Genomic DNA, 12,492 nt, shown 5'->3' with positions numbered 1-12,492 from the left:
CTGGAAAACTCGAACAAGATCATTTCAGAGTTTAGGTGAGCAAGAATGCCCCAAAATACGATGGAAATGCTTCAGGGATGAGGAGGTTGCTAATGACGTGGCTGAGCTTTACTTTCTCTTTCTCAGCATTGCTCAAACTATTCACTTTATCAAAGCTTTAGAGGCCAAGTCGTTCAGCATCCTCTTGGTGTATGAGCTGATTTAATTAAATTAAATCAATCAGATTAGAGAACATAGGAAATTGGAGCAAGAGTAGGCCATTCAGCCCCTTGAGCCTACTCCACCATTTAACTAGATCATGGCTGATTTTCTACCCTAAGGGCATCCTCCTGCACTATCCCCATATTCATTGATATCTTCAATATCTAGAGAACTATCAATCTCTCTCTTGAACACACTCAATGACTGAGCCTCCACAGCCCGCTGGGTTAGAGAATTCCTAAGATTTACTACCCTCTGAGTGAAGAAATTCATCCTCATCTCAGTCCTAAATGGCCTAATCCTTAATCTGAGACTGTGGCCGCTGGTTCGAGACTCCCCAGCCAGGGGAAACCTCCATCCTGCATCAACCTTGTCGAGACTTCGAAGAATTTTGTATGCTTCAATGAGATCATTCTTCCAAACTCAGGAGCATACAGGCCCAGTCTCCTCAATCTCTCCTCATAGGACAATCCCACCATCCCAGGAATCAGTTTGGTGAACCTTCGTTGCACTCCCTCTATGGCAAGTATATCCTTCCGGAGGCAAGGAGACCAAAACTATACTCGACACTCCAGGTACGGTCTCACCAAGGCTCTATAAAATTGCAGCAAGACATCTTCACTCCTGTACTCAAATCCTCTTGCAATATAGGCCAACATACCATTTGCCTTCCTAATTGCTTGCTGTACCTAGAGTCATAGAGTTCTACAGCACAGAAATAGGCCCTTTGGCCCATCGTGTTCGTACTAGTCATCAAGCACCTAACTATTCTAATCCCATTTTCCAGCACTTGGCCCATCGCCTTGTATACTGTGGCGTTTTTTTTTTAAACACCTGCATGTTACTTTTTAGTGACTGATGAACAAGGAGACCCAGGTCCCTTTGGACATCAACACTTCCCATTCTCTCACCATTTAAGAAATACTCTGGATCCACATTATATTCCACCTGTCATGTTCTTGTCCATTCACTTAGCCTATCTAAATCCCCTTGAAGCCTCTTTGTATGCTCCTCACAACTCACATTGCCTCCTAGTTTTGTGTCATCAGCATAATTGGAAATATTACATTTGGTCCCTATATCCAAATCATTGATATAGATTGTGAATAGCTGGGATCCAAGCACTGATTCCTGCCATACCCCAGTAGTCACAGCCTGCCAACCTGAAAATGGCCCATTTATTCCTACTCCATGTTTTCTGGTCATTAACCAATTCTCAGTCCATGCCAGTATATTACCCCCAATCCCATGTGCTCTAATTTTGCTTACTTACTCTTGTGTGGGACCTTATCGAATGCCTTCTGACAATCCAAATACACCACATCCTCCGGTTCCGCCTCATCTATCCTGCTAATTACATCCTCAAAATATTCCAACAGGTTTGTCAAACATAATTTTCCTTTCATAAATCCATGGTGACTCTGCCCAATCCTACCATTATTTTCTAAGTGACCAGTTATCACATCCTTTATAATAGATTCTAGCATTTCCCCTACTAATGTCGGGATAACATGTCTGTAGTTACCTATTTTCTCTCTCCCTCCTTTCTTAAATAGTGAGTTTACTTTTTCTACCTTCGATATGATAACTACAATTACACAGGGTATAGTTGAGGTCACACCTGGAATATTGTGTGCAGTTTAAGGAAAGAACGTACTTGCCCGAGATGGAGTATAACAAAGGTTCTCTAGACTGATTGCAGTTAATTGGCCTATAAGAAGAAATTGAGTATGGTAGACCTATATTCCCTGGAATTTAGAAGAATGGGAAGTGATCTAATTGGAATATACAAGATTCTGAAGGGGCTTGACAGAGTAGACACTGAGAGGTTGATTCCCCTGTTCGGGGAATCTAGAATACGGGGTCACAGTCTCAGAATAAGGAGTTGGTCATTGTAGATTGAGTTGAAAAAAAAATGTCTTCATGCAGAAGGTTGTGAATCTTTGGAATTCTCCACCCTAAAGAACTGTGGATGCTCACTCATTGAGTAGATTCAAGACAAAGGTTGATAGATTTTTGGGTGCAAAGGGAATGAAGGGAGGGGAGGACGGTGCAGGAAGGTGGAATTGAGATAGAAGATCAGCCATGATCTTTTAAATGTTGGAAAAGGCTCAATAGTCTATTCCTGCTCCTATTTCTTAAGTTCTTTTGAGACACAGCAGGGGTAGGGGAACAGAGAGAGACGAGTTGGGGGAGTAGAGAGACACAGGGGGCTGAAATTTATAGTCCTGTCACCATAATCGGCGGTGGGCGAAAGCAGGGCGGGCTGCACATTGCACAGCCCCCGCGATATTAAGTGCGGCGGCTCATTTAAATAGCCGATTCGGACCGCCCACCACGATGACATGGAGAGGGCGGCTGTCCGTCCCCGGCAACAGCGTCAGCTACCTTTGTGCAGGCGCTGAGGCCATTTTTAAAGGGCTTCCAACCCTAGATTTCAATTTAAATATTTAAAGAGCGATTGATTTTTAAAAATTAAATAAATTGATCTTGCCCCTCTCCCACCAACCCCCCCCCAATAACCATCGATTAAATTACCAGCCCTCTCCCCCTACAAAACAGTTACCTTGCGCACCTGACCTTCCCCCCACAATGTGCATCAACTTTACACTTCACCCCTTCCCCCCCATCCCCTGCACCAATGAGATAACTGTGACCCAACTCCCTCCTCTCCACACAGAGAAACACACCTGCTCCGCCCTCTCCACCAGTGTTCCGCCTTTAATCCCTGGACGGGGATCCGAAGGTGTGGGATTGCCGGCCACTGACACAAATATCACACCAGGACAGACGGCGGGAGTGTAAAGGGAATTTCTTTGTTTATTTAAATTAATTTATGTATTTAAATTGGGCTCCCGACGCCAAGCGGTGGGAGTGCCGCCATGAGGCCTCGTCACCGCCGGCAATATCGGGCCGGGCCTTCCCGGCATCATGGTCTGTGGTGAGCCTGTCCCTCAGGCATTTTCCGGACTCCCCACACCACAACCCCTGATGTCAGGGGGTCTGTAAAATTCTCCCCAGGGGAACAGAAAGGCATGAGGAGTGAAGAGAGAGAGAGAGAGAGAAACAGGGTGTGGGAAGAAGAGAAAAACTAGGGAGGGTGGGGGAACAGTTAGAAATGGGATGGGAAATAGATATGGAGGGGAATAGTGAGACACAGGAGCGGAATAGATCGAGAGACATAGGAGGGGAAAAGATAGAGAGACACAGGAGGGGAATAGATAGAGAGACACAGGAGGGGAAAAGAGAGACACAGGAGGGGAAAAGAGGGACATGGGGAGGGTTCAGAGAGAGACGGTGGGGGGGGGGGGGTGTGCGTGGTGGGATAGTGACACGGGAGTTGAGAAAAACCAGGGGAGTTGGGGGAATAGAAACATACATAGAAACATAGAAAATTGGAGCAGGAGTAGGACATTCGGCCCTTCGAGCCTGCTCCACCATTCATTATGATCATAGCTGATCGCTGTGGTTAGCACCGCAGCCTCACAGCTCCAGCGACCTGGGTTCAATTCTGGGTACTGCCTGTGTGAAGTTTGCAAGTTCTCCCTGTGTCTGCGTGGGTTTTCTCCGGGTGCTCCGGTTTCCTCCCACAGCCAATAGACTTGCAGGTTGATAGGTAAATTGGCCATTATAAATTGCCCCTAGTATAGGTAGGTGGTAGGGAAATATAGAGACAGGTGGGGGATGTAGTAGAAATATGTATAGGATTAGTATAAATGGGTGGTTAATGGTCGGCACAGACTCGGTGGGCCGAAGGGCCTGTTTCAGTGCTGTATCTCTAAATCTAAATCTAAATCCAACTCAGTAACCTGGTCCCGCTTTCGCCCCATACCCTTTGATCCCTTTAGACCCAAGAGCTATATCTAACTCCTTCTTGAAAACATACAATGTTTTGGCCTCAACTGCTTTCTGTGGTAGTGAATTCCACAGGCTCACCATTCTCTGGGTAAAGAAAGTTCTCCACATCTCAGTCCTGAAAGGTTCAAGCCCTGGTAGAATTTTATAGGTTTCTATGAGATTCTCCCTCACTCTTCTGAACTCCAGCGAATATAATCCTTAGCGACTTAATCTTTCCTCATACCTCAGTCCCGCCATCCCAGGAATCAGTCTGTTAAACCTTTGCTGCACTCCCTCTATAGCAAGAACATCCTTCCTCAGATAAGGAGACCAAAACTGCTCACAATATTTCAGGTGTGGCCTCACCAAGGCCCTGTATAATTGCAACAAGACATCCCTGCTTCTGTACTCGAATCCTCTCACTATGAAGGCATGGAGTGTCAAATAGATATGTGGGGGGAATAGAGAGATACGGGAGGGAGGAATAGAGAGACATGGGGGTAGAATAAAGACAGATGGAGGAATAGAGAGACATGGGAGGGGATATAGAGAGTTACTGGGGTGAAAATAGAGCAGCAAAGGGGTGAAATACAGAGACACGGGGGGCATAGAGAGAGAGAGAGACGGATGGGTGTATAGAGAAACATTGTGGGGGAGGCAGTTGAGAGACTGGGGTCTAATAGAAAGACACCATAGTGGAACAGAGAGACTTGGAGGGAATAGAGAGACATGATGGGGTTTGGGGGGCGGGGGGGGGAGGGGTTGGGGGTTGGGAATAGAGAGACACTGGGGTGGAGTAGAGAGGCACAGAGTGGTGTAGAGAGAGATGTGGGGGAGGAGGCAATTGAGAGATGGGGGTCCAATAGGAAGACACCTTGGTGGAAAAGAGAGACTTGGAGGGGAATAGAGAGAGATGGGGGAATAGAGAGACACGGAGAGAGGAATAGAGAGACAGGGTGGTGGAATAGACAAATATGGGAGGGGGAAATAGACACAACGGTGGGGAATAGAGAGACACGGTGAGGCTTGAATTTAGGAATATGAGACAGTAAATAGACATGAGGAAAATGTAGAGAGAAACAGTGGTGCGGGAATAGAGAGCATTGTGGGAGGGCAAGGTCTCACCACCCGTCTGGTTGGTCCGGTTTAAGGCGGTCTGAATATTGGTCTGTCCAATGTGCTCCGAACTCCGCAGGATCTGTGTCTGCTGTTCCCAGTACTCAGGGCCCTGACTCTCCGCCATCCACTGCTGCCGAGAGATTACTTCCTGAAGATTGCTGTCGTAGTAATCAATCGTAGCATCGTCCACATAACCGACGGCCACAAACTCTGGCAGACCAGGAATCGGGGTCATTGCCGTGTAGAAATACCGGAGAGAGTGAGATCCTGAAACACAGAAAGACATCAGGCATGAACCCCAAAACACCAACCCAACAGAGAGAAAGCGAGAGAGAGAGACATCAGGGCATCAACTCCAAATCACCAACCCCACAGAGCGAGTGAGACATCAGAGCATGAACCCCAAAACACAAACCCAACAGAGAGAGAGAGAGAGAGACATCAGAGCATGAACCCCAAAACACCAACCCAACAGAGAGAAAGAGAGAGAGACATCAGGGCATGAACACGAAAACATCAACACCACAGAGAGAGAGAGAGAGAGAGACATCAGGGCATCAACCCCAAATCACCAACCCCACAGAGCGAGTGAGACATCAGAGCATGAACCCCAAAACACAAACCCAACAGAGAGAGAGAGAGAGAGAGAGAGACATCAGGGCATGAACCCCAAAACATCAACCCCACAGAGAGAGAGAGAGAGAGAGAGAGACATCAGAGCATGAACCCCAAATCACCGACCCCACAGAGCGAGAGAGAGACATCAGGGCATGAACCCCAAAACACCAACCCCACAGAGCGAGTGAGACATCAGAGCATGAACCCCAAAACACAAACCCAACAGAGAGAGAGAGAGAGAGAGAGAGACATCAGGGCATGAACCCCAAATCACCAACCCCACAGAGCGAGTGAGACATCAGAGCATGAACCCCAAAACACAAACCCAACAGAGAGAGAGAGAGAGAGAGAGACATCAGGGCATCAACCCCAAAACATCAACCCCACAGAGATAGAAAGACATCAGGGCATCAACGCTAAAACACCAACTGCACAGAGAGAGAGCTCAGGGCATGAACCCCAAATCAACAGCCCCACAGAGAGAGAGACATCAGGGCATGAACCCCAAAACACAAACCCAACAGAGAGAGAGAGAGAGACATCAGGGCATCAACCTCAAATCATCAACACCACAGAGAGAGACATCAGGGCATAAACCCCAAAACACAAACCCAACAGAGAGAGAAAGAGAGAGACATCAGGGCATAAACCCCAAAACACAAACCCAACAGAGAGAGAGAGAGAGAGACATCAGGGCATGAACCCCAAAACACCAACCTCACAGAGAGAGAGAGAGAGAGAGAGAGAGACATCAGGGCATCAACCTCAAAACATCAACACCACAGAGAGAGACATCAGGGCATGAACCCCAAAACACAACCCCACAGAGCGAGAGAGAGAGAGAGAGAGACATCAGGGCATGAACCCCAAAACACAAACCCAACAGAGAGAGAGAGAGAGAGACATCAGGGCATGAACCCCAAAACACCAACCTCACAGAGAGAGACATCAGGGCATGAACCCCAAATCATCAACACCACAGAGAGTGAGAGAGAGAGAGAGAGACATCAGGGCATGAACCCCAAAACATCAACCCCACAGAGAGAAAGAGAGAGAGACATCAGGGCATGAACCCTAAAACACCAACCCCACAGAGAGAGAGAGAGAGACATCAGGGCATGAACCCCAAAACATCAACCCCACAGAGAGAGAAAGACATCAGGGCATGAACCCCAAAATACCAACCCCACAGAGAAAGAGAGACATCAGGGCATGAACCCCAAATCACCAACCCCACAGAGAGAGAGAGAGAAAGACATCAGGGCATGAACCCCAAAACATCAACCGCACAGAGAGACACATCAGGGCATGAACCCCAAAACACCAACCCCACAAAGAGAGAGAGAGAAAGACATCAGGGCATGAACCCCAAAATACCAACCCCACAGAGAAAGAGAGACATCAGGGCATGAACCCCAAATCACCAACCCCACAGAGAGAGAGAGACAGCAGGGCATGAACCCCAAAACATCAACCCCACAGAGAAAGAGAGACATCAGGGCATGAACCCCAAAACAACAACCCCACAGAGAGAGAGACATCAGGGCATGAACCCCAAAACATCAACCCCACAGAGAGAGAGAGAGAGACATCAGGGCATGAACCCCAAAACACCAACCCCACAGAGAAAGAGAGACATCAGGGCATGAACCCCAAAACATCAACCCCACAGAGAGAGAGACATCAGGGCATGAACCCCAAAACAACAACCCCACAGAGAGAGAGAGAGAGAGAGAGACATCAGGGCATGAACCCCAAATCAACAACCCCACAGAGAGAGAAAGACATCAGGGCATGAACGCTGAAACACCAAACGCACAAAGAGAGAGAGAGAAAGACATCAGGGCATGAACCCCAAAACATCAACCCCACAGAGAGAGAGAGAGAGAGAGATCAGGGCATGAACCCCAAAACATCAACCCCACAGAGAGAGAGAGAGAGACATCAGGGCATGAACCCCAAAACACCAACCCCAGAGAGAGAGAGAGAGACATCAGGGCATGAACCCCAAAACAACAACCCCACAGAGAGAGAGAGAGAGACATCAGGGCATGAACCCCAAAACATCAACCCCACAGAGAGAGAGAGAGACATCAGGGCATGAACCCCAAAACACCAACCCCAGAGAGAGAGAGAGAGACATCAGGGCATGAACCCCAAAACAACAACCCCACAGAGAGAGAGAGAGAGAGAGACATCAGGGCATGAACCCCAAAACACCAACCCCAGAGAGAGAGAGAGAGAGAGAGAGAGATCAGGGCATGAACCCCAAAACACCAACCCCAGAGAGAGAGAGAGAGAGAGAGAGACATCAGGGCATGAACCCCAAAACACCAACACCACAGAGAGAGAGAGAGAGAGAGAGACATCAGGGCATGAACCCCAAAACACCAACCCCAGAGAGAGAGAGAGAGAGAGAGAGACATCAGGGCATGAACCCCAAAACATCAACCCCAGAGAGAGAGAGAGAGAGAGAGAGACATCAGGGCATGAACCCCAAAACACCAACACCACAGAGAGAGAGAGAGAGAGACATCAGGGCATGAACCCCAAAACATCAAGGCCACAGAGAGCGACAGAGGGACATCAGGAGATGAACCCCAAATCCTCAACTGCGCGCTCACACAGACACCCCATCTCCCACAGATATCAGAGCATAAAGCCTAAAACAGCAATGCCATACATATATAGAGAGTGACATCAGGGCAAGAAGCCCAAACACAAAACCCACAGTGACAGTATATGAACCCAAAGATGCATCCAAGCAACACAAAATAGAGCCCATATGAATAAACACCAACACAACACAGAGCCCCTGTAAATAAACCCCAACACAACACAGAGCCCCTGGAAATAAACACCGACACAACACAACATAGAGGCCCTGTAAATAAACCCCAACACAACACAGAGCCCCTGGAAATAAACACCCACACAACACAACATAGAGCCCCTGTAAATAAACACCAACACAACACAGAGCCCCTGGAAATAAACACCAACACAACACAGAGCCCCTATAAATAAACACCAACACAACACAGAGCCCCTGTAAATAAACACCAACACAACACAGAGCCCCTGTAAATAAACACCAACACAACACAGAGCCCCTGTAAATAAACCCCAATAAAACACAGAGCCCCTATAAATAAACCCCAACATAACACAGAGCCCCTGGAAATTAACATCAATACAACACAGAGCCCCTGTAAATAAACACCAACACAACACAGAGCCCCTGTAAATAAATCCCAATAAAACACAGAGCCCCTATAAATAAACACCAACACAAAACAGAGCTCCTGGAAATAAACCCCAACACAACACAGAGCCCCTATAAATAAACCCCAGCACAACACAGAGCCCCTGTAATTATACCCCAACACAACACAGAGCCCCTATAAATAAACCCCAACATAACACATAGCCCCTGGAAATTAACACCAACGCAACACAGAGCCCCTGTAAATAAACACCAACACAACACAGAGCCCCTGGAAATAAACCCCAATAAAACACAGAGCCCCTATAAATAAACACCAACACAAAACAGAGCCCCTGGAAATAAACCCCAACACAACACAGAGCCCTTATAAATAAACCCCAGCACAACACAGAGCCCCTATAAATAAACCCCAACATAACACAGAGCCCCTGGAAATTAACACCAATACAACACAGATCCCCTGGAAATAAACCCCAACACAACACAGAGCCCTTATAAATAAACCCCAGCACAACACAGAGCCCCTATAAATAAACCCCAACATAACACAGAGCCCCTGGAAATTAATACCAATACAACACAGAGCCCCTATAAATAAACACCAACACAACACAGAGCCCCTGTAAATAAACACAACACAACACAGAGCCCCTGTAAATAAACACAACACAACACAGAGCCCCTGAAAATAAACACCAACACAACACAGAGCCCCTGTAAATAAACCCCAGCACAACACAGAGCCCCTATAAATAAACACCAACACAACACAGAGCCCCTGTAAATAAACCCCAGCACAACACAGAGCCCCTGTAAATAAACCCCAATAAAACACAGAGCCCCTGGAAATTAACACCAATACAACACAGAGCCCCTGTAAATAAACACCAACACAACACAGAGCCCCTGTAAATAAACACAACACAACACAGAGCCCCTGTAAATAAACACAACACAACACAGAGCCCCTGTAAATAAACACCAACACAACACAGAGCCCCTGTAAATAAACCCCAGCACAACACAGAGCCCCTATAAATAAACACCAACACAACACAGAGCCCCTGGAAATAAACCCCAGCACAACACAGAGCCCCTGTAAATAAACCCCAGCACAACACAGAGCCCCTGTAAATAAACCCCAACACAACACAGAGCCCCTGGAAATAAACACCAACACAACACATGGTCCCTGTAACTAAACCTCAACACAACAGAGCATCCTGTAAATAAAACCCAACATAACTCAGAGCCTCTGTAAATAAACCAGTACACATCACAGAGGGCCTGTAAATAAACCCCAACATAACACAACACAATACAGAGCCCCTGTTATCCATAGGGGTGGATTTATGCTCCAGCTGAACAGAGCTTTGGCTAGAGCACATCTGGAGAGCTGTGTTTAGTTCTGAACACTGCACCTCTGGAATGATCTATTGGGCTTGGAGTGGGTACAGGGCAGATTGATTGGGTTCAGGACAAATTGCTTAGATTTGGCTCATATTCTCTCGCGTTTAGAAGATTAAAGGGTGAATTATTGAAGTGATTAAAATGTTACAAGAATTTGATAGAATAGATACAGCAAAACTACTTCCTGATTGGGGGAATGACGAATATGGGGATATAGTCTTCACATTGGAGCTATGCCGTTCAGGGGTGATGTCAAGAAAGACTTCTTCACACAAAGGCCAGTGGAAATTTGGAAATCGCTCGATCAAAAGGCTCTGGATGCTGGGGATCAATTGGAGTTTTCAAAATGAGAGATATTTGTTCACTAAGGGTATCAAGGGATAATGGAGCAAAGCTGGGAAACAACAAGAACTTGTATTTATATAGTGCCTGTGACATTACACAATATCCCAAAGTGCTTCACAGGGGCATTACAAAACAAAATATGACAGAGTGCCACATAAGGAGATATTAGAACAGCGGATCAAAAGCTTGGTTAAAGAGGTAGGTTTTCAGGTGTGTCTTAAAGGAGGAAAGTGAGTTAGAGAGGTGGAGAGGTGTAGGGAGGGAATTCCAGAGCCTGAGGCCTTGTCAATCAAAGGTAAGGGTACCAATGGTGGAACGTTTAAAATCAGGGATGTTCCAGAGGCCAGAATTAGAGCAGTACAGATATCTCAGAGGGTTGTGGAACCGGAGGGTGTTACAGAGGTTGGAAGGGACGAGGCCATGGAGGGATTTGAAAATATGGATGAGAATTTTCAAATTGATATTTGTTTAACTGGGTGCGAGTGTAGGTCAGTGAGCACAGGGGTGATGGGTGAATGGGATTTGGTGCAAGTTAGGAAATGGGCAGCAAGGTTTTGGATGACCGCAAGGTTACAGAGGGTAGAATGTGAGAGGCAAGTCAGGAGTGTGTTAGAATAGTGACGTCTGAAAGTAACAAAGACATGGATGAGGTTTCAGCAGCAGAAGAGCTGAGAGAGGGTGATATTACAGAGGTGGAAATGGTAAATGAAGTTGAGGTACAAATCAATTATGATCAAATACAAATGCTGTTGCTATCGTTCTCTCTCTCTATCTCCATTCTGCAGTCCCATGTCCCTCACTCCCCCTAAAGTCTCTCTCCATTCTCCAGTCCCAGTGCCCAGTCTAGCACTGAAACCCTCTCAGAGCCCATTACCCACTGACCAAGGGTTAATGCCCCAGTACCCAGCCTGGCACTGAGTCCTCTCAGAGCCCATTACCCACTGACCAAGGGTTAATGCCCCAGTACCCAGCCTGGCACTGAGACCCTCTCAGTCCCCATTACTCACCTGCAGAGACTCCTCCACACAGGAGGACCAGTTCTATCACTCCAATCATTGTTGCTTCCCTCAACAGTCTGGGATGAACAGTTTGTGGGGAATCCTTTTCCCAAATACTGTCTCGGGCTCTGAGCTGTGTCCAGTTCAGACTGTGTGATTCCTCTGCCCCGTGTTCTGGGTCTGTGAGCTGTGTCCAGTTCAGACTGTGTGATTCCTCTGCCCCGTGTTCTGGGTCTGTGAGCTGTGCCCAGTTCAGACTGTGTGATTTCTCTGCCCCGTGTTCTGGGTCTGTGAGCTGTGTCCAGTTCAGACTGTGTGATTCCTCTGCCCCGTGTTCTGGGTCTGTGAGCTGTGCCCAGTGCTGATTGCATTAAATCAGAAGATGTTGTTGGTTATTCAGACTGCTGCATACTGATTGGTTCGTTGGCATATTTGTGTCCAATCAGAATAAAACTACAGTAGTCTCTGGGTGAAAAAGATTTAGAAACCAGGAGCTGTGAATTGAAAAAGGGAAAGGTTTGCAGAGTGAGTCTACCTCCAAGGAAGACCAGTGACACTCCAATGTCAATAAGCAGGATGGAAAATCAGTGTGGAGGGGATATTGGAAACTGTAAGATAAACAATGGGTTAAGGGAGAAGGTAGCTGTAAAAGTAACCTAAAGGATACACAGGCAACATTAAAGGCTGCACCACAGACCAAGTCAACCCCAGATACAGGAAACCACAAATAGTGTC

The 12,492-nt window shown here is 47.0% G+C and overlaps 1 protein-coding gene across 9 annotated transcripts in view; it reads right to left on the bottom strand.

The window, feature by feature from the left end:
* The window catches only part of LOC137345641 (class I histocompatibility antigen, F10 alpha chain-like), a 38,607-nt gene extending 26,488 nt beyond the window's left edge, over positions 1 to 12,119 (bottom strand). For 8 of the 9 annotated variants that reach the window (XR_010968583.1, XR_010968582.1, XR_010968584.1 and 5 more), the window contains exons 1-2: positions 11,767 to 11,908; positions 5,164 to 5,424 (exon numbers count right to left, since the gene is read on the bottom strand). Coding sequence is in view for 5 of the 9 variants with exons in the window: in XM_068008878.1 (XP_067864979.1) it covers positions 5,164 to 5,424; positions 11,767 to 11,815 (310 nt within the window). In the remaining 4 variants the exon portion in view is untranslated. Of the gene's footprint in view, positions 1 to 5,163; positions 5,425 to 11,766 lie in introns of all 9 variants that reach the window. The other variant, XM_068008879.1, reaches the window with a different exon arrangement.
* Positions 12,120 to 12,492: the final 373 nt, after the last annotated feature.

Source organism: Heterodontus francisci, chromosome 29, assembly GCF_036365525.1.
Source record: "Heterodontus francisci isolate sHetFra1 chromosome 29, sHetFra1.hap1, whole genome shotgun sequence".
NCBI lineage: Eukaryota > Metazoa > Chordata > Chondrichthyes > Heterodontiformes > Heterodontidae > Heterodontus > Heterodontus francisci.
This window is presented reverse-complemented; position numbering and strand designations above follow the sequence as displayed.